At 38.7% G+C, this 13864-nt stretch overlaps 1 protein-coding gene across 4 annotated transcripts in view; it reads right to left on the bottom strand.

The window, feature by feature from the left end:
- The window catches only part of B3GNTL1 (UDP-GlcNAc:betaGal beta-1,3-N-acetylglucosaminyltransferase like 1), a 98797-nt gene that overhangs the window by 24089 nt on the left and 60844 nt on the right, over positions 1–13864 (bottom strand). For all 4 annotated transcript variants that reach the window (XM_044001678.1, XM_044001679.1, XM_044001680.1 and 1 more), the window contains 2 exons: positions 9625–9749; positions 7162–7297 (listed from right to left, as the gene is read on the bottom strand). In XM_044001678.1, the coding sequence (XP_043857613.1) occupies positions 7162–7297; positions 9625–9749 (261 nt within the window). The remainder of the gene's footprint in view (positions 1–7161; positions 7298–9624; positions 9750–13864) is intronic.

Here is a 13864-nt window from a genome sequence, read left to right as displayed (position 1 = left end):
TCAGTAAGCTTCTGTACCTCTTTTTCCATTTGGCCAATTCTGCTTTTTAAATTCTTTTTTTTTTTTAGTGAGGTTTTGTGGCTTTTTGCCATTTGGATGATTCTGTTTTTAAATTATTTTCTTAGGTATTTTTTGTGCCTTTTTTTCCAAATTATTAATTCTCTTTTCACAATTTTCTTGTATTGCTCTCATTTTTTCTCCAAAATTGTCTTCTATTACTCTTATTTGATTTTCCAAATAATTTTATTTTTGCCCTTTCCAAGAATTCTTTCCAAGAATTCTTGTTGGGTTTATGTCCAATTTGTATTGGGGGGGGGGCAAGCATTATTTATTTATTTTTTCATTGTTTAGAATTTTATTTTCCAAATTATATGTAAAAGCAAATTTTGACATCAATTTTTTGTTGTTGTTGTTGTTGTTGTTGTTGTTGTTTTTTAGTGAGGCAATTGGGGTTAAGTGACTTGCCGAGGGTCACACAGCTAGTAAGTGTTAAGTGTCTGAGGCCGGATTTGAACTCAGGTCCTCCTGACTCCAGGGCCGGTGCTCTATCCACTGAGCCACCTAGCTGCCCCCAACATCAATTTTTTTAAAACTTTGTGTTCCAACTTCTCTTCCTCCCTCCCTTCCCACCCCCCCACCCCAAGAACTCAAGCAATTCCATGTAAGTTATACATGATTAATCATGGAAAACATCTCTACATTAGCTAGGTTGTGAGAGAACACAGATAAAAACAAGACTTCAGATTAAGGAGTTGTCCAAAAAAAAAAAAGGGGTTCCAATCTGTTTTCAGATACCATCAGTTCTTTCTCTGTAGGTGTATTGCAATTTTCAAAGTCCTTCAGAGTTATATTGGATCATTGCCTTGCTGAAAATAACCACGTGCTTCCCAGCAGATTGTCTTACACTATTGCTGTTATTTTGTATATAGTACATTTCTCTCTGCCTCGGTTCACGTGGGTCTTTCCAGGTCTTTCTGATAGCATCCTGTTCATCATAACTTTTATATAGTGCCTTAAACTTGATAAAGAATTTTCTTCACAATAGCTCAGCAGAGTAGGTACCATATGTTTTGCCACTGTAGTCAATCATCATAACTATTTGCCTCCATCCTATTTCCTTCCAATGATATTGACTCTATTTTCTATCTTATTTTGCCCTATTCCTCCTCAAAAGTGTTTTGCTACTGACTGCCTCCTCCCCCACTCTACCCTTCCTTCATTCACCTTTCCCTCCTTATCCTCTTCCCCTACTTTACTGTAGGGTTAAATAGATTACTCCTCCCAATTGGGTGTGTATGTTATTCCCTCCTTGAGCCCACTCTGATTAGGTTAATGTCTTTGAGCTAATTCTGTTTTCTTAAATTTTTCTTCCTCCCCCCCTCCTCAACTCTCCCTATGAAATCAAGTAATTCAATATATGTCATACATGTGCGGTTATGCAGAACATCTTCACCTTCCTTAAAAGTGTTTTGCTTTTTACAGCTCCCTCTCCCAAACTTCCCTTCCCTCCTTCCCCTTTTCTCCCACCCTCCCTTATCTCCTTCCCCACCCACTTTTCCTACTTTTCCACAAGGCAAAAATATATTGCCATACCCACTTGAGTATGTGTGTTATTCCCTTTTTAAGCCAATTCTGATGATAATAAGGTTTACTCACTGTCCTATTCCTTCCCCCTCTTCCCCTCCCCTCCATAAGCTTTTTTCTTGTTTCCTTCATGTAAGCTACCTCTCCTCAGGCCACCTCTCCCCTTCCCCCTCCCCCAGTCTATTCCTCCTACACCTCAACCCTATTTTAAAGATGTCATCATGGGTTAGCTAGGTGGCACAGTGGACAAAGCACCAGCCCTGGATCCAGGAGGCCCCAACCCCAAATCCGGCCCCACACATAAGATACCCCACCCTGTTTGCCCCACAAAGAACAAAGATAAACAAAAAATGAATGTTTTACAGATATCTTCCCTTCATATTCACTTCAGACCTGTGTCCTGTCCTCTGTGTATTCCTTACTGAGAAAGTTCTTCTCATGTAAGAATGTAAACCATTCTTTTAATGTCCCTCATGGTTTCTTTTTCCAGTTTACCTTTTTATGCTTCTCCAGGGTCTTGTATTTGAAAGTCAGATTTTCTATTCAGTTCAGGTCTTTTCATCACAAATGCTTGAAAGACCTCTTTCTCATTGAAACCCCGTATTTTCCTCTGAAAGATTATGCTGTTTGGCTGGGTACGTGATTCTTGGCTGTAGTCCCAGTTCCTTTGCCCTCTGGAATATCATATTCCATGCCCTTCAGTCCTTTAATGTAGAAGCTGCTAGACCTTGCTTTATCCTTATTGGAGCTCCACAGTATCTGAATTCCTTTTTTCTAGCTGCTTGCAATACTTTCTCCTTGACCTGGGAGCTCTGGAATTTGGCTATAATGTTCCTGGAGGTTTTCCTTTGGGGATCTCTTTCAGGAGGTGATCAGTGGATTCTTTCAATTTCTATTTTAGCTTCTGCTTCTAGAATATCAGGGCAATTTTCCCTCACAATCTCTTAGAGGATGGTGTCTAAGCTCTTGGGTTGGTCATGGTTTTCAGGTAGTCCAATGATTTTCAAATTCTCTCTCCTACATTTATTTTCCAGGTCAGCTGTTTTTCCAAGGAGATATTTCACATTGCCCTCTATTTTTTCATTCAATTGGATTTGCTTTACTGTGTCTTGGTTTCTCATAAGGTCACTAGCTTCCATTTGTTCAATCCTAATTCTTAGGTAATTATTTTCATCAGACAGCTTGTTTATCTCCTTTTCCATTTGGCTTTTCAAACTGTTGACTTTTTTCTCATGACTCTCCTGCATGGCTCTCATTTCTCTTTCCATTCTTTCCTCCCTCTCTCTACATCTTCCTTCTGTCTCTCCTACTTTCTCTTCAAAGTCCCTTTTGAGAGCTTCCATGGCCAGAGACCAGTTCATATTTTTCTTGGAAGCTTTGGATGTAGGGGTCCTGAGGTTGTTATCCTCTTCTGAGGGTACACCTTGATCTTCCTTGTCACTGAAGAAACTTTCTATAATTCTCAACTTTCTTTGCTTGCTCATATTACCATCTTTTACTTGACTTAGTTTCTCACTGGGGGGGCCTGCTTCTAGGCTACACTACTGTCCCCAACTTCAGAGGATCCCAGGTGTTTTGGTTTGAGGGAGGGCAGGTTTTTCTCTTGCCTGGCCTGTTCTCTGGCCCAAAGATAACCTCAAGCCAACTTACTAAATAACCAACCAGCAAAGCTCTCTGTGGTGTGGTTCTTAGCTTTGATGAGCCTGTGCCCCTCCCCCACCTGGGCCTCCCACCTCTCAGGATTTCTTCCTGGTTTCCTGCTGGGGCGGGACAGCTGAATTCCTCCCTAGGTCCTGCTGACACCCCTGCACTAAGCCCCCTACCTCCCCCAGGCCAGCCATTCAGCTCTCTCACCCAACCTCAAACTCAGTTCCGGAAGACACTGGTGCTGCAACTGATTCGGAGGCTCAGGGGTTAAGTTCCCCTGGTATGGCATGCCTGGGGTCTCTGTCAGCGCGATCGCAGAGTTGGACTTTACTGGAAGCCCAGCACGGCCCCCTTTCATCTGTTTATGGCTGGAAAATAATCTCAGCCCATATTTTTGTGGGTTTTTGTGCTCCAGGGGTTCTTTTATTTCTGTTTTTGCGGTAATTGTATCAGGAGCTCTGTGCATTTAATGTCTTTCCTCTGCCATCTTTGCTCTGCCCCCTCCAATTTGTATTTTTTTTAAAAGACTCTTTGCCTGTAGCTGTTTTACATTGTTCTCTTTTTCTGAGTTTGTGTCTGGGTGTTCCCTGGCACCACATTAGCTTTTTATGGTCAGATTCTTTGCTTTTTGTTGTTTGCTCATTTGTTGAGCCTATTTCTTGATTTTAAACTTTATGTTATAAGTTAGGCTCTGCTCACCTTGTAGGGAGCTGTGTGAGAAACTGTCCCAAGCTTTGAGCTTTTATGTGCTGCTTCTTTTCACAGCTAGTTCTAGGGGTTCATAAGTTTTGGGTGCTTCTGGTGTGACCTGAAGAGAGGTGTGTGTGGTCTCCTGGTCTGTACTCTGGAAGGTTCCCTGCTGCCTTGCAGCTACAAGTGCTTGTGCTCCCTTCTGCCCTGGAAGTGATGTTGCAGCCTCCAAGGCCCATAGCTTAGTGCTGCCTCTGCATACACTCCAGATCAGTTCCCACCCCAGTGTCACAGACCTCCTAAGTTGTCCTGGGCTGGAAAAATATCACCTCATGAGTTCTTATTGGCTATGCCACTCTAAAATTTGATTTGATGCTGTATTTTAAAGTTTTTTGGAGGAAAATATTCAGAAAGCTCAGCTGGCTTGTTGCATCTTCTCTGCCACCTTGGCAGGGCCCCTAAGTGATGATTCTTAAACTATTTCTCATTGATTTATTTTTTAAAGTAGACTTGATTTTTTCCTATTTTTTAATCTTTGTGATTTTGTACTGCGGCCTTTGACATTTGTCAATTTCACTTGTTCTTAAAACTCTCACTTGATTCTCTTTAGGTTTTCACAATACAGCTCTTGCCTTACTGGGCCTTCTAAATCTCCTTTGCTAAATCTTCATCCAGGTCAAGTTCACCAAATGGGAATATACCCTAAGGCTCTGTCCTAGGCCCTCTTGTCTTCTCCCTTGATACCACTTTGTTTAGTGATCTCATCAGCTCCTATGAATTCAATTATCATTCTTATGCCAATGATTCATGAATCTTTTTTATCCAGCTTATCTTCTCTCCAAACTTCCAGTCTTGCATCCCATCCCCAACTATCTCTTGATCATGTTTTATCTTAAACCCATTATGTCCAAAAGTATAATCATTAACTTCACCCCCAAAACCTCTCTTCTTCCTAACTTCCCTATTACTGGCAACATCATTTCCCAAGTTACACCAGGACTGTTCATGCCTTTATTTCTATACTTACAGCTTAGCACAGAGCACATATATATGGCATTCAATAAATGCTTGCTGATTTGAATTAACTCATTTTACAAATGAAATACAAAAACATGGATGTATCCTGTAGGAAGCAGCTGCAAGAAGCATGACCAAGAGAAGAACCAGTTAGGAAATCAAGTGAGAAGTAGACCTGACAGTAGAATTAGGCTACGGAATAGTAAACACAAGGATCCCAGCTGAGCAAACCACACGGCAGCAATGAGAGAAGCAGCATGGGGACATAGGGAAGAAAGGACTGAAGGACTGAAAGGACTGCATTGACAGAGGTCTGAGTTGCCTTGGTCACATTTCTCTACATGTGCTTCCCTACCTGTGTATTCTTTTTGTGCCCACTCCTTCTAGAGATATCTCGCACATTTGGGGCAAAGTGTACAGTAGGTCACATGGATGGGGAGGCTTTGCTGTAGCTATTGTTCTTGCTATACCAACCCCTTTGATTTGGTTCAATTGTGCCTATGTCTAAATATGAAAGGTTAGTTCAATGGTGGGTGCTGATAGGTTCTAGTTTTAGTAGTCCAGATCCACAAGGTGCCTATGAGTCTAAAAATAGCCACCTCCCTTGGGACCCAACTTGTAAATTTCTGAGTTCTGAGTTGTCAGAACAAATAGGGGTAGGTGGTAGGGAGTGTTGGTGCTATATCACAAATACATTTTTAAAAAGTATTCAACTTTCCTGAGCATTGAATTTGATGAATCACATGGTTTACATCGCCCTCAAATTATTTATGTTATAGAATAAAGGGAGAATGTGTTAAATACATGCATTAGCTTAACATGTTTTTCTGTGAATATACACTTGAGATAATCAATTATTAGGCCCATGGTTTAGGCTATATTTCTCAGCATATTTTAATTAAAATGCAATACAGGAGTACTTACATCAAACTAGGTAAAGTACCTACTATGTGCCAGACATTGTGCTAAGTGCTGGGGATACCAAGAAAAGCAAAAAGCAATTGCCCTCAAGGAACTCAGTCTAATGAGGGAGATAACATGTAAACATTTACATACAAACAAGACATACAAAATAAATAGGAAATCATTTTCTTTCCCAGTACCTACTAGATACTGTATTTATATGGGTTTTCATTTTTGCTTTGCTGCAAATAAGGGTGGTGTTCTGGTCCATTTACTTTAAACTTAAGTTGGGCCCAGATTCCTATCTTCCTAAAACAAAAGTCTGACTATATCACATGCACCCTACCCCAACCCACATTCAATAAACTCCAGTGGTCCCTATTACCTCCAAAATAAAATATAAAATCCTCTATTTGTCATTAAAGCCTTTCATTATGAGGTCTCATCTTACCTTTCAGTCTTCTTATACCTTACTAGCCCCCAAAACCAAGGACCCTGTGATCCAATGATACTGCTCTTCTTGCTGATCCTCAAATAAGACACTCCATCTCTTGATTCCCTGCATTTTCACTGGCTGCTTTCATGCCTGGAATTCTCTTCTTCACCTTTGCCTCCTGGCTACAATCTCACTTTTCACAAACAGCCTTTTCTAATCCCCTTTAATGCTAGTGCCCTCTCTTTGAGATTATCCCTAGTTTATCCTGTATGTATCTTGTTTGAACATAGTTGTTTTCATGTTTTGTCCATTAGGCACTCTGGAGGCAAAGACTGTTTTGCCTTTCTTTTTGTATCCTCCAGCACTTGGCACATAGGCCTGGTACACAGTAGGTGTGAATGTATGCTGACATGACTCAATGTCAACTTTAAAGGGGGAAGATTAACTGATCTTACTGGGCATTATTTACAGTGTTTTTGTTTATCAAAGGAAATTGTACTGCATGCTGCTAAAGAATATTTACTAGATTCATCAATAATACTTCTCTTCCTGTTGTCTTGTTAGGGTTTACCAAACCTCGATTTTACTCAAGGTATAAGTCCTCAGGATTTCTTTGAACCAATGTTCCATATTGCATTAAAATAAATGATAACTATAAGCTTCATGAGGGGAGGAAGTGTCTTATTTATCTTTGTGTCTTACCAATGCAGAATATGTTATTTGTCCCCATTTCTAGGAAGATAGGTAGTTGTTGAACTAAGTTGAACTGATTACAGAAAAAGTAGAAAACACATATTTATAAAGGTTAAACAAACAAACCAACTACATCATAGCCATGCCAACAAAATGATAGAGAACAGAAAGACATTTTCTTGCTATCCTACCTTTTTCTGGTTTACTGGGGATAAACTTCTATAGAGTTTTCGTCCCTGTTTTCCAGCATTCCAGATAGTAAATGATGTCCAATGCTGAAGAGCCCTTTCTTCTAGGAACTGGACTCGGTGTTGCCAGATGGTGCTTCTATAATATGATAAAAAAGAAAAATGAATTTAACTCTTTTGCTATTCCCAATGCCCAAACCCATGATTTAACATCGTTTCATTTATTACATTATTTATTTTATTATTATTTTACTGCATTTATTAAATTATTTAACATTATACTAATTTATAGGTAAATTTCACAAAGTCCAACTCTAAAGTTTCAGTGTAGTGTGGAGATAAGCCTGAATTCTCAAAAACTCTGCCAGTGGATCAGTGCTTTCTAAGGATAAAACTGTGAAAGCTCATCAACAGGAGGCTGATCACTTGGAAATGAATTCTTTGGTGGTGGCATAGCATGAAAAAAAATACAAAATGGATCCTATGAAATCCCCTTCTGCAACTGCAGTGATGAGTGGTCTAAGTGGAAAAGAGGAGTATGAGTAGTAAGAATCACACAGGTTTTAGATCATCTATAACTTTAACTTGGCAACTGGTACTATAGAAGTGAAATCTATGTACAACGATCAACAAATGTACAAAGTCCTCGAGGAACTGAATCACAATAGTTATTATATCCTCATGATATGAAACTAGAGGAAACAAAGAAATAGCATCTTAAATGTTAAGATGGCTCAGAGGTATTCCTAGGAAAGGAAAGAAGAGGAGAGGAGGGGAGGGGTGAGGAGAGAAACACGAGAAGTGGGGGGGAGTTGGTTTTATGAGGATATTTGTTTATTTTGTATTACAGATCAAATAAGATAACATATGCAAAATGTTTTGCAAAATTTAAAGCACCATATAAATGCTAGCTATTGTTAGTACTGATGATAAGTATTTGGAAAAAGGCCATCATATGATAATTGTAGCTTATGTGTCAAAATCAATTGCAAAGAAGTAGAATAATTCTATGGAGAACTCCATAAGATAGTCCAAATTAAATCAATATACACTTTGACATTTAGTAGATTCAATGCAAATATGGTCATTGATGAAGGTGCAAAATATATGCAAAAACTGGTCCAAAAATAAGAAATGAGAGAGACCAAGTCTTATAGACTACATAGAAGCCTCATAAAAATAGAAAGTATCCACAAAGGCACTTATAACAAACTTTTCACCATCAAGGGCAGGAGGCCTGTCACACTTAGGCTAGGACATATTTAAAGAGGATTCAGAAATGACACTTGGGGCAGCTAGGTAGCCTAGTGGATAGAGCATCGGCCCTGGATTCAGGAGGACCTGAGTTCAAATCCGGCCTCAGACACTTAACACTCACTAGCTATGTGACCCTGGGCAAGTCACTTAACCCCCACAGCCCTGAAAAAACGAAAACAAAAAAAAAACAGAAATGACACTTAAGAGAAGAAATATAGGAATCAGCCAGATGAGGCCAACAGTATCTAGAGGGATGCAAATTATTTAATTTCTGAGAGATTCAGTTTCTTCATTTGTACAGTGGGAGATTAGGGAATTTGAACTAGACAATTTCTCTTATTTCCTCTAGTTTTAAATATATGATCCTAAATTATGAATACCTGACAAATAGGGCCAGTAGCAAGAATGGAAAAGAAGAGTCTTGGTATCTGATTGAATATAGTGAAATTCATATAGATTTTAGAGTTGGATTGGATCTCATTTTTTCAGATTAAGTGAGTTGGGGCAGCTAGGTGGCACAGTGGATAGAGCACCGGCCCTGGAATCAGGAGTACCTGAGTTCAAATCTGGCCTCAGACACTTAACACTTACTAGCTGTGTGACCCTGGGCAAGTCACTTAACCCCAATTGCCTCATTTAAAAAAACAAAACAAAACAGATTAATATGAGTTACTCAAGATGACAGTGTTAGTATGAGAATCAGGGATAGAAGCTAAGTCTTCTTCCAAGTACTTTCCACTACACCATGATAAAAATGGTGTTTGTCAACAGACTAAAGACAACATCAGAGAAGATGGGAAGAACAACAAATTGGGAATCATAGTACTACAGAAGCATAGTATTTAGAACATAAAGGGATCTTAGAAACATCAGGGATTTTCAAACTTCAGCAGACCTTGAATGGAAGTTAGAAAAAGTACATAAGGAAGACCTGTCAAATTACAATGAATTTACATATTTTATAAAATAATTTTATAGTTTGAAAATTAGGGGAAAGAGATAGATAAAAACATTTCAAATAGAGTAATTAGTGGCTATCCAGCAAAGTTACACCAGGTATTTCTAGATCTTGAATTTGGGTACCATATTTAAAACTAAGCCAATGAAAACTAAAAGTCTGAGCACATCTCCAATAGAGTTGCTAAATATATTTAGGACCCTAAATCTGTTTCTGATATTCACCTAGTCACAAATGAATAATTTACTTACTCTAGGACTGAGTGTGTTGCTGCATATGGATGGTATCGATAGAGGAGAAGGCACTGTTCAACCAGAAAGACTCCACCACCCTTTCGGAGATGATGATAAAAGAATAACAAGTCCTCAGGCACACCCTATAAGAGAGAGAAAAGTCATTGAAAATTTTCAATTATTTTCATGTAAAGTCTTGCTTGGAAAAATCTGTATTATTTGACTGTTCCAGGCATGGATTATAAGTAATACCATATTTCAAGGAATACATATATCTGTCTCCATTCTGAATTCATCACTCCTCCATCTGGAGATAGTATATTTCATCAAGAATCCTCTGGAATTCTGGTCGGTCATTCTCTTGATCAAACTTAGGAATCTAAGTCTTTCAAAGTTGTTTGTCTTTATAATATTGCTGTTATTGCATAAATTGTTCTGGTTCTGTTCACTTTACACTACATCAATTCAAACAAGTCATCCCAGGTCTTTCTAAAAAGCATCTCCTTCATTATTTCTTTCAGAATATTTCATCACCGGGGCAGCTAGATGGCGCAGTGGATAGAGCACCGGCCCTGGAGTCAGGAGTACCTGAATTCAAATCCGACCTCAGACACTTAACGCTTACTAGCTGTGTGACCCTGGGCAAGTTACTTAGCCCCAATTGCCTCACTAAAAAAAAAATAAATAAATAAAAATTAAAAAAAAAGAATATTTCATCACCATTAGCTATTTTTAAATTTCATTTTATGTGCTTTTTTCTTTTTTTTTTCTTTTTTTTTTTTTTAGTGAGGCAATTGGGGTCAAGTGACTTGCCCAGGGTCACACAGCTAGCAAGTGTTAAGTGTCTGAGGCCGGACTTGAACCCAGGTACTCCTGACTCCAGGGCCGGTGCTCTATCCACTGCAACACCTAGCTGCCCCTATGTGCTTTTTTCTAAAAAGGTTTTCTTTCCCTCTTTCTCTTCATTACTTATCTTCCCTTTCTGTCTATTCTACCCTTTTATTCTTTGATTCATGGCCTTTATACTTATTTAGTTCTTCTTTAGTCTCTGTACTCTTCAAAGAATTAAAACTTCTAAAGTACCTATTTTGGATATCCTATTAAAAATAGTTTCTATGTTACTGCCTTGCAGATTTTGCCCTTTTTCTCTTAGAAATTATATGGGGCTTGGGATAACCAGATAACAGGACAGACATATCAAGGAATTAAGGGACTATTAGAAGTTTAGTTTGACCAACTAGATATCAGGACTGACACACCTAAGAAGGAAGGGAAGATAAAATTCTATAGCAGAAAAGTCAATCCAGATCTGGGCCAGGAGACAGAGATAACTCCAGAGATCAGGACCACCATTCCTAAACAACAATCTCCCTCTCCTCCCTGCCCCTGCCAGACCCTCAGGAATGACAAGCATTCAAGCTTTCCCCACCCCACCCCAAAAAGGAACTTTCCATTTTCAGGTGGTCACCCCATCTATCCTCAATAAAAGTTTTTGCCTTCATTCTCTTTGGGGAAGAGAACATTTTCAAGCTCTCCTCCCCTTGAGGCTAAGTCTTTGACTTCCCTCTCAGTCATTTTCTCCAGTGCCCAAAAAAGGACCATTTTAATCCTAATTGGACTGTGTATGAGAGTGTAATTCTTTACCTAAGGACCCCACACCTTTTCCCCCATAACAGAAATATTGATTTCTGCAGATGACAGAGAAGACAAAATTATTGTTCCATGCTAGGAATATTCCTGTGTCCTTGATTGTGCAGTTCATTATTAATGTTCATCCTCCCCATGGTCAATCTGTCATTAAATCTCATATATGGGTCCATGTCCTCACACTCTTCTAGGTATCAGTTGCCCATAAGAGCTCTGCTCCCCCTTTTCTCTAAGTATGAAATCCCTACAGATTATACACAGTTAAGATCTCCATACCCCTTTATAAAATTGCTCTCTCACTCTATGGAAACATTTATCACCACTGAAACAAGATTTCTTCTTTCTACTTTTTTTCAATCCCTACTGTTGCCTCCTCCTCCATTCTCCTGTTGGCTCTTTTTCCTGAGAGACCCTAGGAGTTTTTTTCACTTCATTGTTAACCTTTGACTTGATTCCTCATTTCTCCCTTTTTATTTGCCCTCCCAATCAGTAGAACTTTCTAGTTATATGACTGACAAGATGAACAACTATACATTTTCTCCAATCCTCAAGACTTCTCAAGCCTTTCTAAAACAAAAATGTATATGCAAGAGATAAATCAATTTCAGCTATCTACAGAGTCTAGGACACCAAGAACCCAAACAGTTTACAGCAAAGAAAGCTAACCCCTAACCCTCAGTATCCCTTCCCTCACAAATGAAACCCCCAGTTAAAAGGGAAATAGTCAGAAAGTAAGCAACTATAGAAAAAGACTAATGTTACCAAATATCTCAGAAGGAAGAAAATTAAGATAAAGACCTTGAACATAAACAGATAAACCAATAGGCAAGATATTAATGAAAGAAGGATATTGCTTCCAGGTCAGCTAAATGAGCCCAGACATATGTTAATAAATATTGCAAGACCAAGGAAAATTAATTAACACCCCTAATGAGGCAGATGACCGAGAGATTTTCAAGAGACCACGGGAACCACAACAGGATATTCCTGAATGGTTTAAAAGAGAAATAAAAATTGTGAAAGCAGAATTTATGACCTGAATAGTAGAAGTAATTGGCAGAATAGAAAAACTTGGATCTACAGCAGCAAATCTAACTTGTGAGGGCCAAAATTTGATATACTGAGCGTTATTTGGGGGACTCGCCTTAATATTGTGGTCCCGGAAATATGAGGGACCCTTTTAGGTTTAACCTCCCCTCTGAACTGCCCTTTTTAGATATTTCTCCCAGGCCAATAAGAAAGAAGCCTCCAAGCTTTAGTTCTCAAAAGGATCAGATTTTATTACTTGGGAATTAATTAAACAACAAAGGTGAAACTAATAAAAATCAAAGATAAGGAAATAGGAAAATAGAAATACAGAAAGATATTCTTAACTCTAAGATTAACCCAGACCCTTTCCAATTTAGCTAGTTCAAAGGAATTTAGGGTTTTCTGCAATTAAACTCACCCACACCTGACCAGTCTAAAGTTGCTCGAGCAGAGACAGCAGTCGCCCAAGACAGAGCACAAACACACACCATGCACCACCACCACAAGGGCCCAAGCCAAAAAGCCAAGTTCCAGAAAAACCCTTGCGTTCCAGAAGCAGCCTCCCTCCCTTCTGGGAGCGTTCAATCTCCCCTCCCCCAAAAGGGGAGGTCCTTCAAAAAGCTGCCTTTGTAACCTCGGGATGGGCCAGGTGTAGCCCCTCCCAAATGAGTTAGCTAAAAATGGGAATATTAATCTTTACCACAAATAATTTTTACCACAAACTAAAGAAACAAAAAAGAAAATAATTGATTGAGAATGCAAATGCAAAGATTTGAAAGACGATCTGGAAGAAGAAAAACAAAAAACAATAATATTGAAAGAAAAGGTGATATCCATACAGGAAATCATGTTGTTCTTGAAGGCAGGATACATAGAGACGACTTGAGAATTATAGGTCTCCCAAAAAACTGGGAGTAAAAAAAGATCTGAATACCATAAATAATAAATAATAATAATAAAGAAAGTTTCCCAGAACTTCTGAACACAGAAAACTAAATACTAATCAAAAGAACCCACTGAGCTCCTTTGGGAGGAAAACCTGCAAACTCCAAGATACCTGGTGGTTAAATTTAATAATAACAATAATAAATAACAAATTCTGTAAGTGACCTAAAGAAAGACTTTCAAATATAAAGGAAAGGGAATTTGAATAACACAAGATTATTCTGGATCCAAAAGACACCATATAAGGAGATGAAATAATGTATTTAAAAGAGCCAAGGAGCTCAAAATGCAATCCAAGGTGACTCACTCTGCAAACCTGAGCCTAACCATTGCTGGAAAAAAAAAGGAGGTTTAATAAAAAGAAGTGTTCGAAGCTTTCTTAGAAAGACAAACAGATCTGAACAAATCATTTGTTTTTCAACATCCCAAATAACAGAAATAAAAGAAAGGGAAACAATTACAAGAACCAAGGACCAGAATGACAATATACAAACAGAAAGGTCATTAAGAGATTTCTTTCTAAAAATACCCAAGGAGAAAAGGATGAATAACATAAATTTGTCAGAACAGTTGCATGATTTTTTCCACCTTCACTCAGTAGCAGATGACAAATGGTGTGAGTAATCCAAGACTGAAC

The sequence above is a fragment of the Dromiciops gliroides genome, chromosome 4, assembly GCF_019393635.1.
Source record: "Dromiciops gliroides isolate mDroGli1 chromosome 4, mDroGli1.pri, whole genome shotgun sequence".
Classification (NCBI taxonomy): domain Eukaryota; kingdom Metazoa; phylum Chordata; class Mammalia; order Microbiotheria; family Microbiotheriidae; genus Dromiciops; species Dromiciops gliroides.
This window is presented reverse-complemented; position numbering and strand designations above follow the sequence as displayed.